We start from the raw sequence: 13,887 nt of genomic DNA on the forward strand, positions 1-13,887 counted from the left end.
GGCGACCAAAAAAATGCATCTATTTATCTTGAGAATTTCAACAGGACTTATGAATCTGTTTAAAAAAAATCCAAAATCTGGTACAGAGATCAGCCTTTTTTGTTACCAGAAAATAATTAAAAGTCTGATTTGCTGCCACATACGATGCTGATGATTCTGATGATGAAAATGTGATCAAGTGAAAAAAGAATATATGTTAATGACACATCCAGAACATCTGTACTGAACACTATTTAACAGTGCTTTTGCTTCAAAACTGGACTGAGCCTTTGGCATCCCTCCTTCCAGCAGTGTGAGTATATGTATGCTGTGCTCGGGGGCCCTACTTGAGGCAGTTGCAGTGACGTCATACCCTGCATACAACACTGTGATACATCGGCGCGGTTTTAGTGGTCACATGGAGACTGCTGGATCTGAAGAAGTTTGGAAATCTAGCTAAATGTCATTTATATTCCTGAAGATAAATTTCATTTGACCAGAATTGTGTTTAGGGATCAAAACCCCAAAATAAAAACAAACCAAACCAAAACAAAACAAAACAAATGATAAATTAAATTAAAATAACCTATTTGTGCTTTCTGTTTTGTTGTGTGTAACTTGTTTAAATGATTGCTTCGAGATTCTGAAATTATTTGTTGCATCAAAAATCTTCCAGTGTGTAATTAATGATGTTCTACAAGGAAGTTCTTCAGCTGCCTACCTCAGCAAAAAAGCCATCCTTTGTTTCGTAGTTACATAGATAAATTTAAATTGCATTTTGATAACCTAAAAGAATGACAATCTCTAATTCGTCATTGCTCTTTATATTGCTCTTTATATAGTACACAGTATTTTCCTAAATCTTGGTATGCTATCAAAGAACCACACCACATCCAAATCAGATCTTTAGGTGGGAACACAACTTTCAGGTTAAACCTTCAGGGGGCTGCGTTTCAAAGATGAGAACCAGAAATTCCAGAAGCTAAATTGCTTCAAAGCGCTGGTGAGGGCTGGCAGACAGCTCTCTAGAGTCCTAACCCAGTGCCATGCCAGTCTGGTGTGAAATGGACACTTGTGGGCTCGGCCTGTTCCGTCTGTCCACAGTTGTTATTGATAACATGCACGGGCTTCAGCACTTGGTGCTGCCCAACAAGCCTCTTGTAGCCTGCCAAGTTGTGTGTATGCTCTCAGTGCTAATATGTTTGCAGTGTGCATGAGTGCTTGTCGCAAGGGAAATGGGCATCTACAGAAGCTTTAGCTCTGTGATGAGGTTTTTAATTTGCTGACCTTTTATTTCATTGTTCAGTTCAGTTCACCTTAACCCCCCCCCCCTCAAAAAAAAAAAACTTAGTGAAAAAAAAGTATGTTAATTAAAAATTATTTAGACAGATTAATTGAAAAAATATTTTTATGTCTCCCCATTCCTTTATCTTAATTCAGTAATGTCCACATTCATAATATAGCTCAAACTAAAGTTATTATTATTATTATTATTATTATTATTATTATTATTATCATAGTTTTGTAGAATAATTTTTGTGTCATGTAATGCATCATTTATTTATAGTTTTGTAGTTGTCATACTTTGGTATCACGCTTTCCAAAATATCCTCAACCACAAATAGCTAACACATTCCTCCCACAAACAAATCAGGCTTTCAGATCTTTTAGCCTTTACGTATATATATATATATATATATATATATATATATATATATATATATATATATATATATATATATATATATATATATATAGTAGGACTACTGTAACTCCATGTTGGAGTTTATATCGGGCTTTCTTCGGCTACTCTGTGTAACTGAACTTGTAGAGAAGTGCGAGTCTCTTGGCTGAGTTGTAAAATATGACAGGCCACCGCCCTTCCCCCCGCCCCCCACGTCCCCATCGCTCCAAACTAAAAGATTAACATTATGATTCCCAGTGTCCCAGCAGACAGCTTGATTGATTACATCATATTAAGGTCATTTCTACATCGGGGTAATTTTCACTCGAGCCTCAAGGCGATATTTTAGTGTGCATTTGTTTGGCGAGGTTGTTGGCTCCTCGCTCCTCTGATCAGCGGGGAAATTGATGGCGACATTAACGAGCGATTAATTAAAAACAACAACATTAATGATGATGGGACTTTTTGCATATATTCCTGACAGGTTTTTTTAAAAAAATGTTTTATCCTTGTCTGCTTACATTTTGCGATTTTTTGTGTTATTATTATTATTTTTCGTTAGCCGTCGTTTGATTTTGATTTTGGTTTGATTCTCTTTGAATTCAGCGACGTGATGACGTAGTATATATCGAGAAGTTGGGGTATAAAATATATCGTATGCGTTTGCATTCGTCTAAAAAAATCTATATTTATATTTATTCTAATTTCTATATTATAGAAATATAGAAAAACCTTGTTACAGTCAATATATTTTATTTAGAATATAAAATAGAGAAGTGCATCTATTAAGGCTCAAATAAAAACGAAAATGGTTAGGTGCCTTTACGTCTTTGTGCTTTTTTTTTGTTTGGCGAAGCAGGCCCTGATTCTGTTTTAAATGAACTGACAGCTGAATGCATTTGTTTGTTCCAGGCACCGCTTAACTGAGTCATATAAAAAGCCATTTCCAGGAAAATCGAAGAACTACTTGATAAAGTTTATTAAATAATATTTTACGACTATTGCGGCAAAATAATGTGAATAATTTTGAATAATGTATTTTTCATAAGTTATTGTTGCGTACTAGCCAATATTTCCACACATAATATATATATATATATATATATATATATATATATATATATATATATATATATATATATATATATATATATTAATTCATTGTTATTATTTGTTTCTTTTTCCAGGTGTGAACAAAAAAAAAAAGCACTCCAGTTCAGGCCTCACGCAGAGTGTGTATCTGTACAGTCGCTGCCCTATAACCTCTCCATATTCGTGCTGTCGGTGGTGGTGGCGCAGCGCCCGTCAGTCTGTGACAGCATGTTAACAACGCCGCAAAGGGTCCCAGAGAAACGTCCTGGATTAGCGGTCAGATTTTCTATTTCCCAGAGACGCACGAGGTCCCGAACCCAATTAATGACTAATAATTACTTAGACACCTTCCCCGTGAACGCTTCCAGGGACTTCATTAGAGGAAAGGAGGGAGCGGCCTGCTGTGGAGTGCCACTCCAGACTAAGACTTCACCGGGACTTTATAATTGATTGGCTGCTGTAAATCTCGGTGAATGTGTCCTTATTGATCTGTGGAAAATGTGTCTTGAGGTGTGTGGATCGTCATCGTCATCATCCTCTCCCCACAACACACCCAAAGCAGTGCGCGTGTTTTGTGTGTGAATGCGAAGGCTCCTCTAGTGCCCTGCCACAGCTAGTTACCGTGTTTACTCTCCCATTACATGAACTGTGGCAGAATTACAGTTAGCAAATTTACAATGCTCAGGGCGCTAACAAAAGGGCCCGCTGCGGCTTTTTGATGTCCCCCGACTCGCGTCATCCGCAGGCCGGACCGCGAGGTGCTCCATTTCACATATCTAATGTGCGCTGATGTTATCTCCGCGTAGCGTCTAATCCAGAGACCCCGAGTCTTTTCCACCGCGGATAAAGCTTGGGTTTCAGTGGCCTCTGTGTGTGTGTGTGTGTGTGTGTGTGTGTGTGTGTGTGTGTGTGTGTGTGTGTGTGTGTGTGTGAGAGAGAGATGGGGAGAGTGGGAGGCGAGGGTGGGGGTACAGTCGCCGCAGTCCGACCACACCAGTCCACACTGTTGTACACCTCTGTAAGTCTACCTCCACCCCTCGCCTCCACCTAAGCTCGCACAGCTATTAGGAGTGCGCGCGCACCTAAAGATTTATCGCGATAACAAAGTACTTAAAAAGTCCAAGGTTTTGGATTAATCTTGGCCAATGTCATTACATTATTGAGTTAATAAATAGATATAATAATGATCCGTTAGCAGCGTCTTAGCTTACACGTTGGAATTGAGTGTTTTGCTTTTTTTAATAATCAAAATTTCCCAGGCCTGAAAATATATTTCAGCTAATCATCTATGATGTCAGCGCTGTGAGGCCCAAAAAATTAAAAAAATTAAATACAATAATTTAGTGTTTTTGTAAGAAGGAGCGGGGAAGGCCGTCGCTTTGCTGAGAAATCTCACGGGCTTGTCACCTCGCGTTATGTAAAGGCATCATCGCTTAATCTAAATGAGCTCTCGGAATTTTAACAGAGTTTAAATGTGCCCTTTAACACTGGAGATATAATCAGCACACGCGTGAATAAAGAGGCCTCGGATGCATCTGTAGAGGGTTTATGATGCTGACGAGAAATGCTGGTTTGTAAGCGATACACAGAGGAGGATGTGCGTGGGCGAATTTAAAGATGTTTTTTTTTCTTTAGCAGGTTAAAGGCAAACATAATAAAATGATCATACAAAATAAAACAAAAAACTCGGATAATTATAGGCTTTGCATATATTATCGAACTGAATCTCCCTGCTGTTTGTGCCTGTTTGTTTGTTGTCACTTTCCGCTGATTATGAATCCCATCTGCTTCTCTTTAGTTTAATTAGAGGGAATAAAACGGAGAGCGACCCGGCACGTGCAGATGACTGAACGCGAGTGCAGCAGCACACCTCTCTTCCGGGGACGGAGCCAGCAGTGCTGCCTTCTTGCGCTCTTTCCAGTGGCAAGACAAAAGAGAGAGAGAGAGAGAGAGAGAGAGAGAGAGAGGGGTAGTGGTGGTGGGGGGGGGACGGACGGAGAAAAAAAAATGCACGTCACATTTCTGGAAAGCAAATGCTACGAAACGCGAAGTTTCTCCGAGCAGCCGTTCTATGTTTCCCCAAAGCATTTAAAGCTTTAAATGGCGCAGAAAAGTATTCCCCAACGGCCCAGTGTCGGAGAGCAACACTTTTCTTTGCAAGCATAATCACAGTTAATTGCTCCTTTAAAAAAAGGGAAAAAAAGGTGTTGCACCATGTGAAAGCATTTGTCCAACCCGATGTGCAGGAAATATTGAGAGGTCTGAACTTTTTCGGGAGACTGGTGGAAATTATTCCGACAAAGTGGAGCAAGTTCTGCTGAATGTCCCTTTTTTGTAGTTTTCCTCTGACTGAAATTGGATGAAGGAGGAGGTATCGACAAAGCCGGTCGATTAAAACGATGGATTATCGATGGCTTGTCGTCACGCTTCCACGGTTCTGTTGGATACCAAAAGGAATAAACAAAACCTTTGTACACGATTGTTATTCACATAATTTATTATGTGCTTATCGATCCGTTTCTTCTATCTGTCGGTCCCTGTTTTGCGTCGCATGCAAGGCCGTGAGCTTCTCTCTCTCTCTCTCGCTTTTAAATAAACCCCTCGTGTTTTACCTGAAGATTTTTTTTTCATAGTATCCTAAAGAAAATATATTAACAGGTTACAGGTAACCAGGTGGCCCTCACACGCCGTACTCACTCTTCATTTCTGCATTCTGTCAAGCCAACAACGCAAACCTCCTCGCCTCATGATGCGAGACAAACTCCCTAATATGCACTTAATGTAAGCTAATTACTGCTGATTGTTATTGATTAATGATCACGTCATTCGTTTCACTTCAACTCGTGGGAAAACATCCCACGGCAATTTCTCTCCCAGTATAGACTGTTTGGGGACATGAGCTCGATCCTTTATTTAGATCACCGCGCACTGTAAGAAGTCAGGATGCAAGGAGACCAAAGAACTGTCATACATCGCCGAATTATTCGCAGTGCTTATATAGCAGTGTAATCAAGAAATTATTATTATTATTATTATTATTATTATTATTATTATTATTATTATTATTATTATTATTATTATTAATAATGATAACAATAATAATAACAATAATAATAATAATGATGTGTATGGATTTGTAAGTAGCATAGCCCATAAAAAATATATCCAGGAATAGATCCTTGCCGCTCTCCCAGCAGACTGCAGTTGCTCCATCGTCACCGATCTTTAATAGGCTCCAACATAGAGCCGCCTTTATTCAGCTAAACTAGACGGAAACCATTCCCATATGACATGTAGGCTAAAGGCCCATGCAGGCACCACATGAATATATTGAGCGGCCTGGCAGCCAAACCGGATCTTGTTGCTTTAAAAAGTCAGAAGATTATTTAAAAAAAAAAAAAATAGTAAAATCGGAATAGATGTTTGCAGCTTTCGTTTTTTTTTTTCATGAAATGTTTGGACATCAGCAAAAATATATTGTGCGTATCATTCAATGTAATAATAATAATAATAATAATAATAATAATAATAATAATACAGATGGTAAAACTGTTGTAATAAAACTACACCGTCTAACAAAATGTCTCGTGTAAATGCAGTTTGTTTTCTGAATTGTACATTAACAAGTTAAAAAAATGTTGTGCTGAATGGTTATGTAGCTGTGTTTGAGCAGATTCTTTTGTCGAGAACAGAGATCTAAATTTTACCTTTGAGTCCTTACATCGAACTCCTGTATGCACGTAACGTAAAGACGGTCTTCCTCTGCCTGGAGCAAACAAACAAACAGGTGCAAAAGTCACAGCTGCAAAAAGAAAGCCTGCAATCTGGCTACCTGCGTTCAGGTGATTTGCCAAAGCAGTGTGCGCACGGTTGTTGCTAACTGTGGACACAGAAAGTTATCCAAGAAATAAGCAGCACGGCTGTTACAAATGTGAACACAGAAGGAAACAAAAGAAAGAAAGAAAAAAAAAAAAAAAGAAAGAAAGCATGGACGTCTCTCCGGTAGGACTCTGCTGGTGGAGGCGCCGTGCATGCGTCAAACAGCTGCTGGCCGCTGCTTGTCCTGAGGGCAACATGGTTTTTACACACACACACACACACACACACACACACACACACACACACACACACACACACACACACACACACACACACACACAATCATAGCTTGTAAGCTTGTAAAGTTGCAACCACAATCGAGCTCGAGCCTTGGACCTGTTTACGTGTGCGTGTGAATTAATGAAGTTAAAAATAACCTCTGCAGCTCCAGCAACACATGCTGAAGTATCAGTAGCGGCAACAGCCTAAACACAAAGTTTCTGTAAGTCTTTAAATTAAGAAAGGAAAGTATTTTTTTATAGCACAAAAAACATTTAAATAAACAGGAACAAAAACAACAAAATAATATATTATGTTAATTATAAATACTGTAATAATGATCAAATTATATTTAAAAATGTAATTCCAGTATTACAATACGACCTTGACCTCACCACCATACCTCACTGCGCTCACCGCTGTGCTGGAGAAAACCAAGCAGTCGCTGTTAAAGGGGGTAAAAATCCAAGAGGGTGCTGGCAGGAGCTGAATGGGGCGGGTGGAAGGGTGAGAGGGGGGGGGGGTAAGGGGATGGTAAGGGGGAGGGAGGGTGGGAAGGTGAGATGGTGAAGAGAGAGCAGGAGGAGGAGGAGGAAGAGGAGGAGGGGAAGAGATAAGTGATCTAAAGGGGAGACGATAGGACAAAAAAAAAAGTGATGATGATGAATACATTGGAAAGTTTTTTGGCCCCGGCGAGGGTGTCAGATTGAATGGCCTGTGCGCATGTGCGAAGGTATCACAACTGACAATGCTGGTGAGATGAAGATAGTGTTGTTGCTGCTTCTGGGCTCACGGAGGACGACGAGAGGAATCTACAAGCCGACAAGATGAGATCCAAGGCGAGGGCGAGAAAACTGGCCAAAAGTAGGTCTTATTTTTTCCCCCCTTCTTATCGCGTTCACCCACCGGCTCCAAACTCCCGGCTCCGTAGACGTCCACTGTGTCCTTGTCATTTGCCATATCCTTAAGAGAGGATAGGACTACTCTTTGTTCAAAAATAACTTTTCCGCTGTAAATGTGTCCCGTTTCGGCCGCTCAGTCTCGTTTCCCTGCGTGTTGCGGTCTTGGCTTCGCTGGTTCCAGTGTCAACAAAAAAGAAAAGTTTTCATGTGTGATGAGAAACGCCGCTGGTGCTTTAGCTGATTACACTCCGATAAAAGGCACAGATAAACACTGTCTCCCATAATTGAGCCTCATCTCGTATTTTTGCTCTTTATCGGTTGTCGGGGGCTTCCGCAAAGGCGCAGATTCCTCTCCTGAAGCTACCGAGAAAGTTGTCGAAATGGATAGTAACTTTTTTTTTTTCATAGAGCCGTTTCAAGTCTTGTGAAATAATATTCCCTGCTTTTAAAATAGTGGGCGCTGTGGCACTGCTCTGCTGCTCGCTGCAGAGCTCACGGCGAGCCTGGGCGCACTCTTTCATTTGCCTGCAAACTGAGACGCAGAGATGCGATTTTAGAAAGGAAAGAGCAATATTTTAATGAGGACTTTTCTTCTTCTTCTTCTTTAATTCGATCCTGCTCAAATCTCAGCAGATATTGCTCTCCCGCTAATTTGTTTCGTCCCAAAACCCAAGGCCACTGGACTGCAGCAGCAGGCTGTTTCCTCCTCGAGGGAATGCCAATCAATAATGTGTCTTGAGAGCGCCCATACGACGACTTTTGTGGGCTGCTGGTCGCGTCACACGGAAAATTCATGTATTCGGTTCTTTTTGTGTGTGTGTGAGTGTGAACATGAGCACTTTGTTGTTGGAAATGGACCATGTTTATCGTTTGACATTTGTTTGTTGTTGGTGGGTTGATTTATGAATTACATTTACTTAAACCGCCGATTTTATTCTTGCATGAATGCACTTTGGTTTCCACAGCCCTGCGTGGATCACTCGGCTTTATTTATCCACAATTCATTTGAAAGACAAATGCTTCACAACATCGCGATTTCTATTGCGGGCCTGTTGTCATTTTATTTTGTTTCTGCCTTGGTGTTTGTTTTCTTCCAAACCATAGTGACTTGAGCTGTGGTTTTGTGAAAGCTTGCATTCTAGCTTGTATGTTGTTTTATTATAATGGGGGGAAAATATATTATTTTAGGAATATGCTGTCTCGTATGTTGGACGTGCTTTATTTGCGTGTTTCCAGGCCCTTTCAGAAAACTTTGTAACTTTGCCTCCCTCCCTTTTAATTCAGCGTGAACCTCGACCTCACATTAGACGCAATTAAGGCTATTCAACAAAGTCATTTCAGACCAAATACTCCGTGCCAAGCATTTGAAACAGACATGAAATGTTTATGTATTTATTTATTTAATTTTTTTTAAATAAAGAGCTTTACTTACGACACGTCCCAAATAAATCTGTTCTATTTTAGCGCTGTTTAATTCATTTTCAGGGAGTGGGTTTCAGCGCTCTTTCTTTCAAAGGAAAAACAACGAGAATAAAAACAATAACATTTTCCCCCCTCCCCACTTTGCAGTCGTGTTCTTGTTGTTATCGTGTCACTTTCACACGTTTGCCATACACGAGAGGACAAAGTTCCCGTACAAGTTTAAAACAAAGCAAGAAATACATATACATAATGTTTTTTAATTATTTTTTTCAAAGAAAATGGGTTAAAGGAAAAAACGTAAACTAGGCTGCTTTGTAAAAATACTTAAACGTGTGGAGGACCCAGCCTATTGCCAGTAATTGCACTTGGTCTTGATCTCTAAACAGCCTTGATAGTCTGTTGATCCGGGTGCTAATGAACACAAATACCTGGCTTTGTAGCACTGAGATCGGAGCACTGGGAGCCTCTGCAGCTCACAGGCCTCCAATCTGTTGTGTTGCAGCGGTAGGAAAAACAGAGCAGACAGAAGGCATGAAAAATATCATGTTCTTCCTTAACATTCAAATCGTGCAGGCCCACAACTTTTGAATGCGACGCGGGGGGAGTGCGTTCCCCCCTTTTTTGATGCTCGGGTAAAACACTCTCTTTTGTAGCTGAGTACAGTAGGCTGTAGGCCCACGGCTATTATGCAGCAGCTACTTTATCGTTTTATTATTGTTATTAATATTTTTTTATATTATTATGTTATTGTTCTCGCCGACACCGACTGCACATTAAAGGCCACGATATTAGAAACTTTTCACCTAACACGACTATTTGAGCGCTTTAATGCAAAGTGGCATTGATCTCTAACAAGCTATGCATTAGTTCTGGTGTGTTGACATAATACTTTTGCGTCAACATTAAAGTGTTAATGAGTGTTTTTTTGTTTTTGGTTTTTTTTAGGAAAAAATGGTTTTACTTTCTGTTCCTCTGATTTTTAATTTTTTAATTTTTTTTGCTGAAAAGGTGCAACTTTTAATTTGAGATCAACGTCTATTGTATTTATTAATTTTTTATTAAAAATATTAAACAGTCTATTCTAAGCTTTGTTTTTCATTTAATTTAATTGAACTTTTTTCTTAACCAGTGAATGACTCCATGGATACACTCGAGCCTTAACGCCATATCCCATTTTATCGAACGGAACGGATTTGATATGCGACTTGGCCTCTTGTTATCTTAAAAAACTAAAAAAATCAATACCAATACCAGCCAATCTAGCTGAGAATAAAGACGCAAAGTGACAATATAATTACTTTTGGCGTTACTCACGATGAAGTTATGCGTGAGTATGTGTGTGTGTGTGTCCGTGCGCGCTACAGAAGGCTGATTGTGTTTGAAATGTTTAACACCTTGCGGCGGTTTTATTGTGGTATTCTTAGGGGTCCACATGTAGCGTTAAATTGTGTGTGGGTTGTTTTTTTTTTTTTGATCAATTAAGACTTCCGGTTGAGTGGGCGTACATTTATTTTCAGGTATGTTTTTTTTTAGTACACAGGTGAGAGCAATACATAAGCACGCACGCGCTGTTCTCTTCCTCTCCTGCGCTAAAAAAGGTCATTAAAAAAGAACCGTGTGCTTTCTCACATATGGTGAAATGTAAAATCAGTGAATTCACGCAGATTATCGATTTTCTACACCGATTTTAAACTTCTGCATAATCAGAAAATAATTCTTTTTTTTGTACAGTCTTGCTTTTGTGATTTTGTGTTTGGAAAGATGCGCACAATTTTAGACAGCTTTCCTCTCTCACGGCCTGTCTCTGTCTCTTTCTATGATGTACTAATCGCAAGATATCCTATTGATCTTCGTGTTAAAGGCCTCTTATTAGATGGACTCCCAGTCATGAACTTGGCCTGGCTCAACAGCTTCTGATGTTTTGACAGAAGTAATAAAACCCAACCCATAACACTTTAAAACCAACAATGGTAGCTATGTTGAACTTCTGGCTAAACGTTCAGGGACCCAGTATGTTACTGCTATGCAGCGGTAATATGTGTCAGATAGCACTCCTTCATGTTCACAGATTAGAGCCTGGACATAAAAAAAATGATAGGATCATCAAATGCAGAGGAAATCCACAGTAGCAAGATTTTTCTTTCTTTCTTTCTTTTTTTTGGGGGCGGGGGGGGGGGGGGGGGGGGGGTTACTTTTATGAAACTGTAAATCTCAGTTTTAGTTGCTTTTATTTTGAAGTGCACCAGTCAGTTAGTGCAGACAACATGCACCCATACAAATATTGTTAATGACTCTTATTTTGATGGTTTGAGAAGAATTACAGATTTTTATCTGTTTGTTTATGAATTCTGACAATTTCCTTTCAGTGCATTTACAGTACCCACAGAGACATTTGTTTATGCTGAATGTCAGTAACGCTGGCTAAATTGTGAAATAAAAATACCTGTGAGATCTTTGCTTTATTGCTGCAGACCTTGCATAGCTAAAACAGGAAGGGAAATTTGAGATTCTTGTGGTTCCATAGAGCCCATTTGCATTCATGTGTGATGATGTGAATGATCTTTGCAGCACCGATTCAGGCATCACCGTTTGGCTGTCGTCGAAATGTGCAGACTTTGCTACTTCTGCATACTACAGGCTCTTTTTTTTTCTTTTACAGACATATTGTTCACCACCTTGTTATGAGGATGACATGCTTTGCAGTGATTTCTAAAGTGAAGTTTTCAATATAGTTTTCAATTTATTTTATTTTATATGGTTTTGGGGATTTTGATCTGAGCATTTGGACTGATTTTAGGACCATTTGTGTCAATTTCTGAATGATTGAAAAATTGTGTAGCCTGACTAATTGCATCAGTCCACACTTGGCGAGGCCACGTTTCCTACATAAGTACTTGATTATAGAAGTTTTGGATTTGGATGTCATTTCCTCATTTTGAGTGTGTACATGTGCAGATTGCAGATTTGTGCATGTCGTGAGGAGGGAGGTTCTGACTGGTTTTCCATGTTTATTTCCTTTTATGATCATTTTTGCCCATATGCATTTAGTAAAATGCTTTTGTATTGACATGTAACTGTGTAACCAGAACACACTGTATGATGTTCTTTGAAAGGAGTAGCTTTACAACTGACAGTTAAAAAGCCAACAAAGATTTATGTGTGACTCATCTGTGATTTTTGCATGTTTGTAACATATTAATTTGTTGCAGAGGAAGTTGCTCTAGTCGAAGTTAGGACAAGGTCATGGTTATGGTCCGTTCAGTGTCTAGTCTTGCGTCTCATGGAGTAATATATGGTCACCATTTGATTCCTATGGTGCAAATAGTTTTTATGTAACCGTTCCTGCAAGTCTGCATTGAGCTTAGAAAGAAAACTTATATGATCTCCCGCACCTGTGCCAGGAATACACACAGGTGATAAGTAAACAAATGATTAACTGATGATTTAAGCTATGATTTACTGCAGCTGTAATGCTTTTAATAGAATAATCTATCGAACTTCAAATATATCAATTATTATATACAGTATTTTATGGGTTTTTTTTTTTTTCCTCGGACTGTTTTTGGTTCCTCCTTTTCCCTGCTGAACATAGAGTGAAACAGTGTCTCAGGAGAAATCCTTTTCTTGTTATTCAGTCAGTTAGTCTTATGAATTTGCTGCTGCTGTTTTGGCCAAGTGTTCATTGGAAAACAGAGACTCTAATCTGGTCAAGGGCAACTGCAATAAAATGTAAAAAAAAAAGTAATAAAGTGGATAATGAAATAACACGTGAATCAAAGAAATTACATTAAGCCTCCTTCTGTCTTTCAGCAATTATGAGGATGAAATTACTTGTTCGCCCCTTTCGTCATTGTTTTTTTTATTTACTTCTATTCTAACATTTCAATGTCACATCCATCATTTGACCAAGTGATCCCCAGCACGTACTACAACACTCCCTATTGCATTACCTTCGAGCTATCTTGATATCACTTCAAATGAAAAGGTTGTGTTGGCTTAATTTTATATATGACCAATAAATACCTTCTTATCTAGTGCATTATTTCAATCTGCACAAAAGAGACAGAAACAAAGACATTGATTTGGTTTGGGTTCTCAGAATGAGAATAAATGGGTTCTGCTTCATTTTAGCAGAATTATTTGTATAGTTTTAGCACAACAGTGAAGTCCCAGCGACTCCTCGCTGTTGACTGGGTTTCACTGAAGGCTTGCTTTGAAACATTTGACTTGCCTTTCATAGTTCCCTGTTTTCCAGTGACACATACACAAGCACGCACTGAAGCCATGCATGCAGTATAATGCAGATGGATCCCGCCTGGTCACACTTACACACACACACACCTCAGTGGTGACAGATTTTTTGTGCATTGGTATGCTTTAACCCCAATCAATCACAAACTAGAAAGGTTGAGTGTAAATGTCATCCAAACAGCAGGAGCCGGCACTGTTGGCTGACTAAATGCGTGCAAGTGTGTGGGAATCAGTGTGTGCACCATTTTGTACAGTTATTGGAGGTCCTGTCACTGTTTGGAGCTTTGACCTTGGCCAAGTCTGGCACAGCGATGGGTGGGCACCTGGACACACGCAGGCACTCTCACACTGAGACCCACACACACGCACACTTATACACACTCACACAAATTTTAGCTCTGTGCATCTTTTTCCGCTTCGTTGCTGACTAAGTCAAATTTTGAGTTGATATACAAATAC

At 39.4% G+C, this 13,887-nt stretch overlaps 1 protein-coding gene across 6 annotated transcripts in view; it reads left to right on the plus strand.

Moving 5' to 3' along the window:
- Positions 1–7,453: 7,453 nt before the first annotated feature.
- Positions 7,454–13,887, plus strand: part of prdm16 (PR domain containing 16) — a 171,349-nt gene continuing 164,915 nt past the window's right edge. For all 6 annotated transcript variants that reach the window (XM_063464122.1, XM_063464123.1, XM_063464125.1 and 3 more), the window contains exon 1: positions 7,454–7,717. In XM_063464122.1, coding sequence (XP_063320192.1) covers positions 7,681–7,717 — 37 coding nt within the window. In that variant the 5' untranslated portion in view covers positions 7,454–7,680. The remainder of the gene's footprint in view (positions 7,718–13,887) is intronic.

The sequence above is a fragment of the Pelmatolapia mariae genome, linkage group LG20 (genome assembly GCF_036321145.2).
Source record: "Pelmatolapia mariae isolate MD_Pm_ZW linkage group LG20, Pm_UMD_F_2, whole genome shotgun sequence".
Taxonomy (NCBI): Eukaryota; Metazoa; Chordata; class Actinopteri; order Cichliformes; family Cichlidae; genus Pelmatolapia; species Pelmatolapia mariae.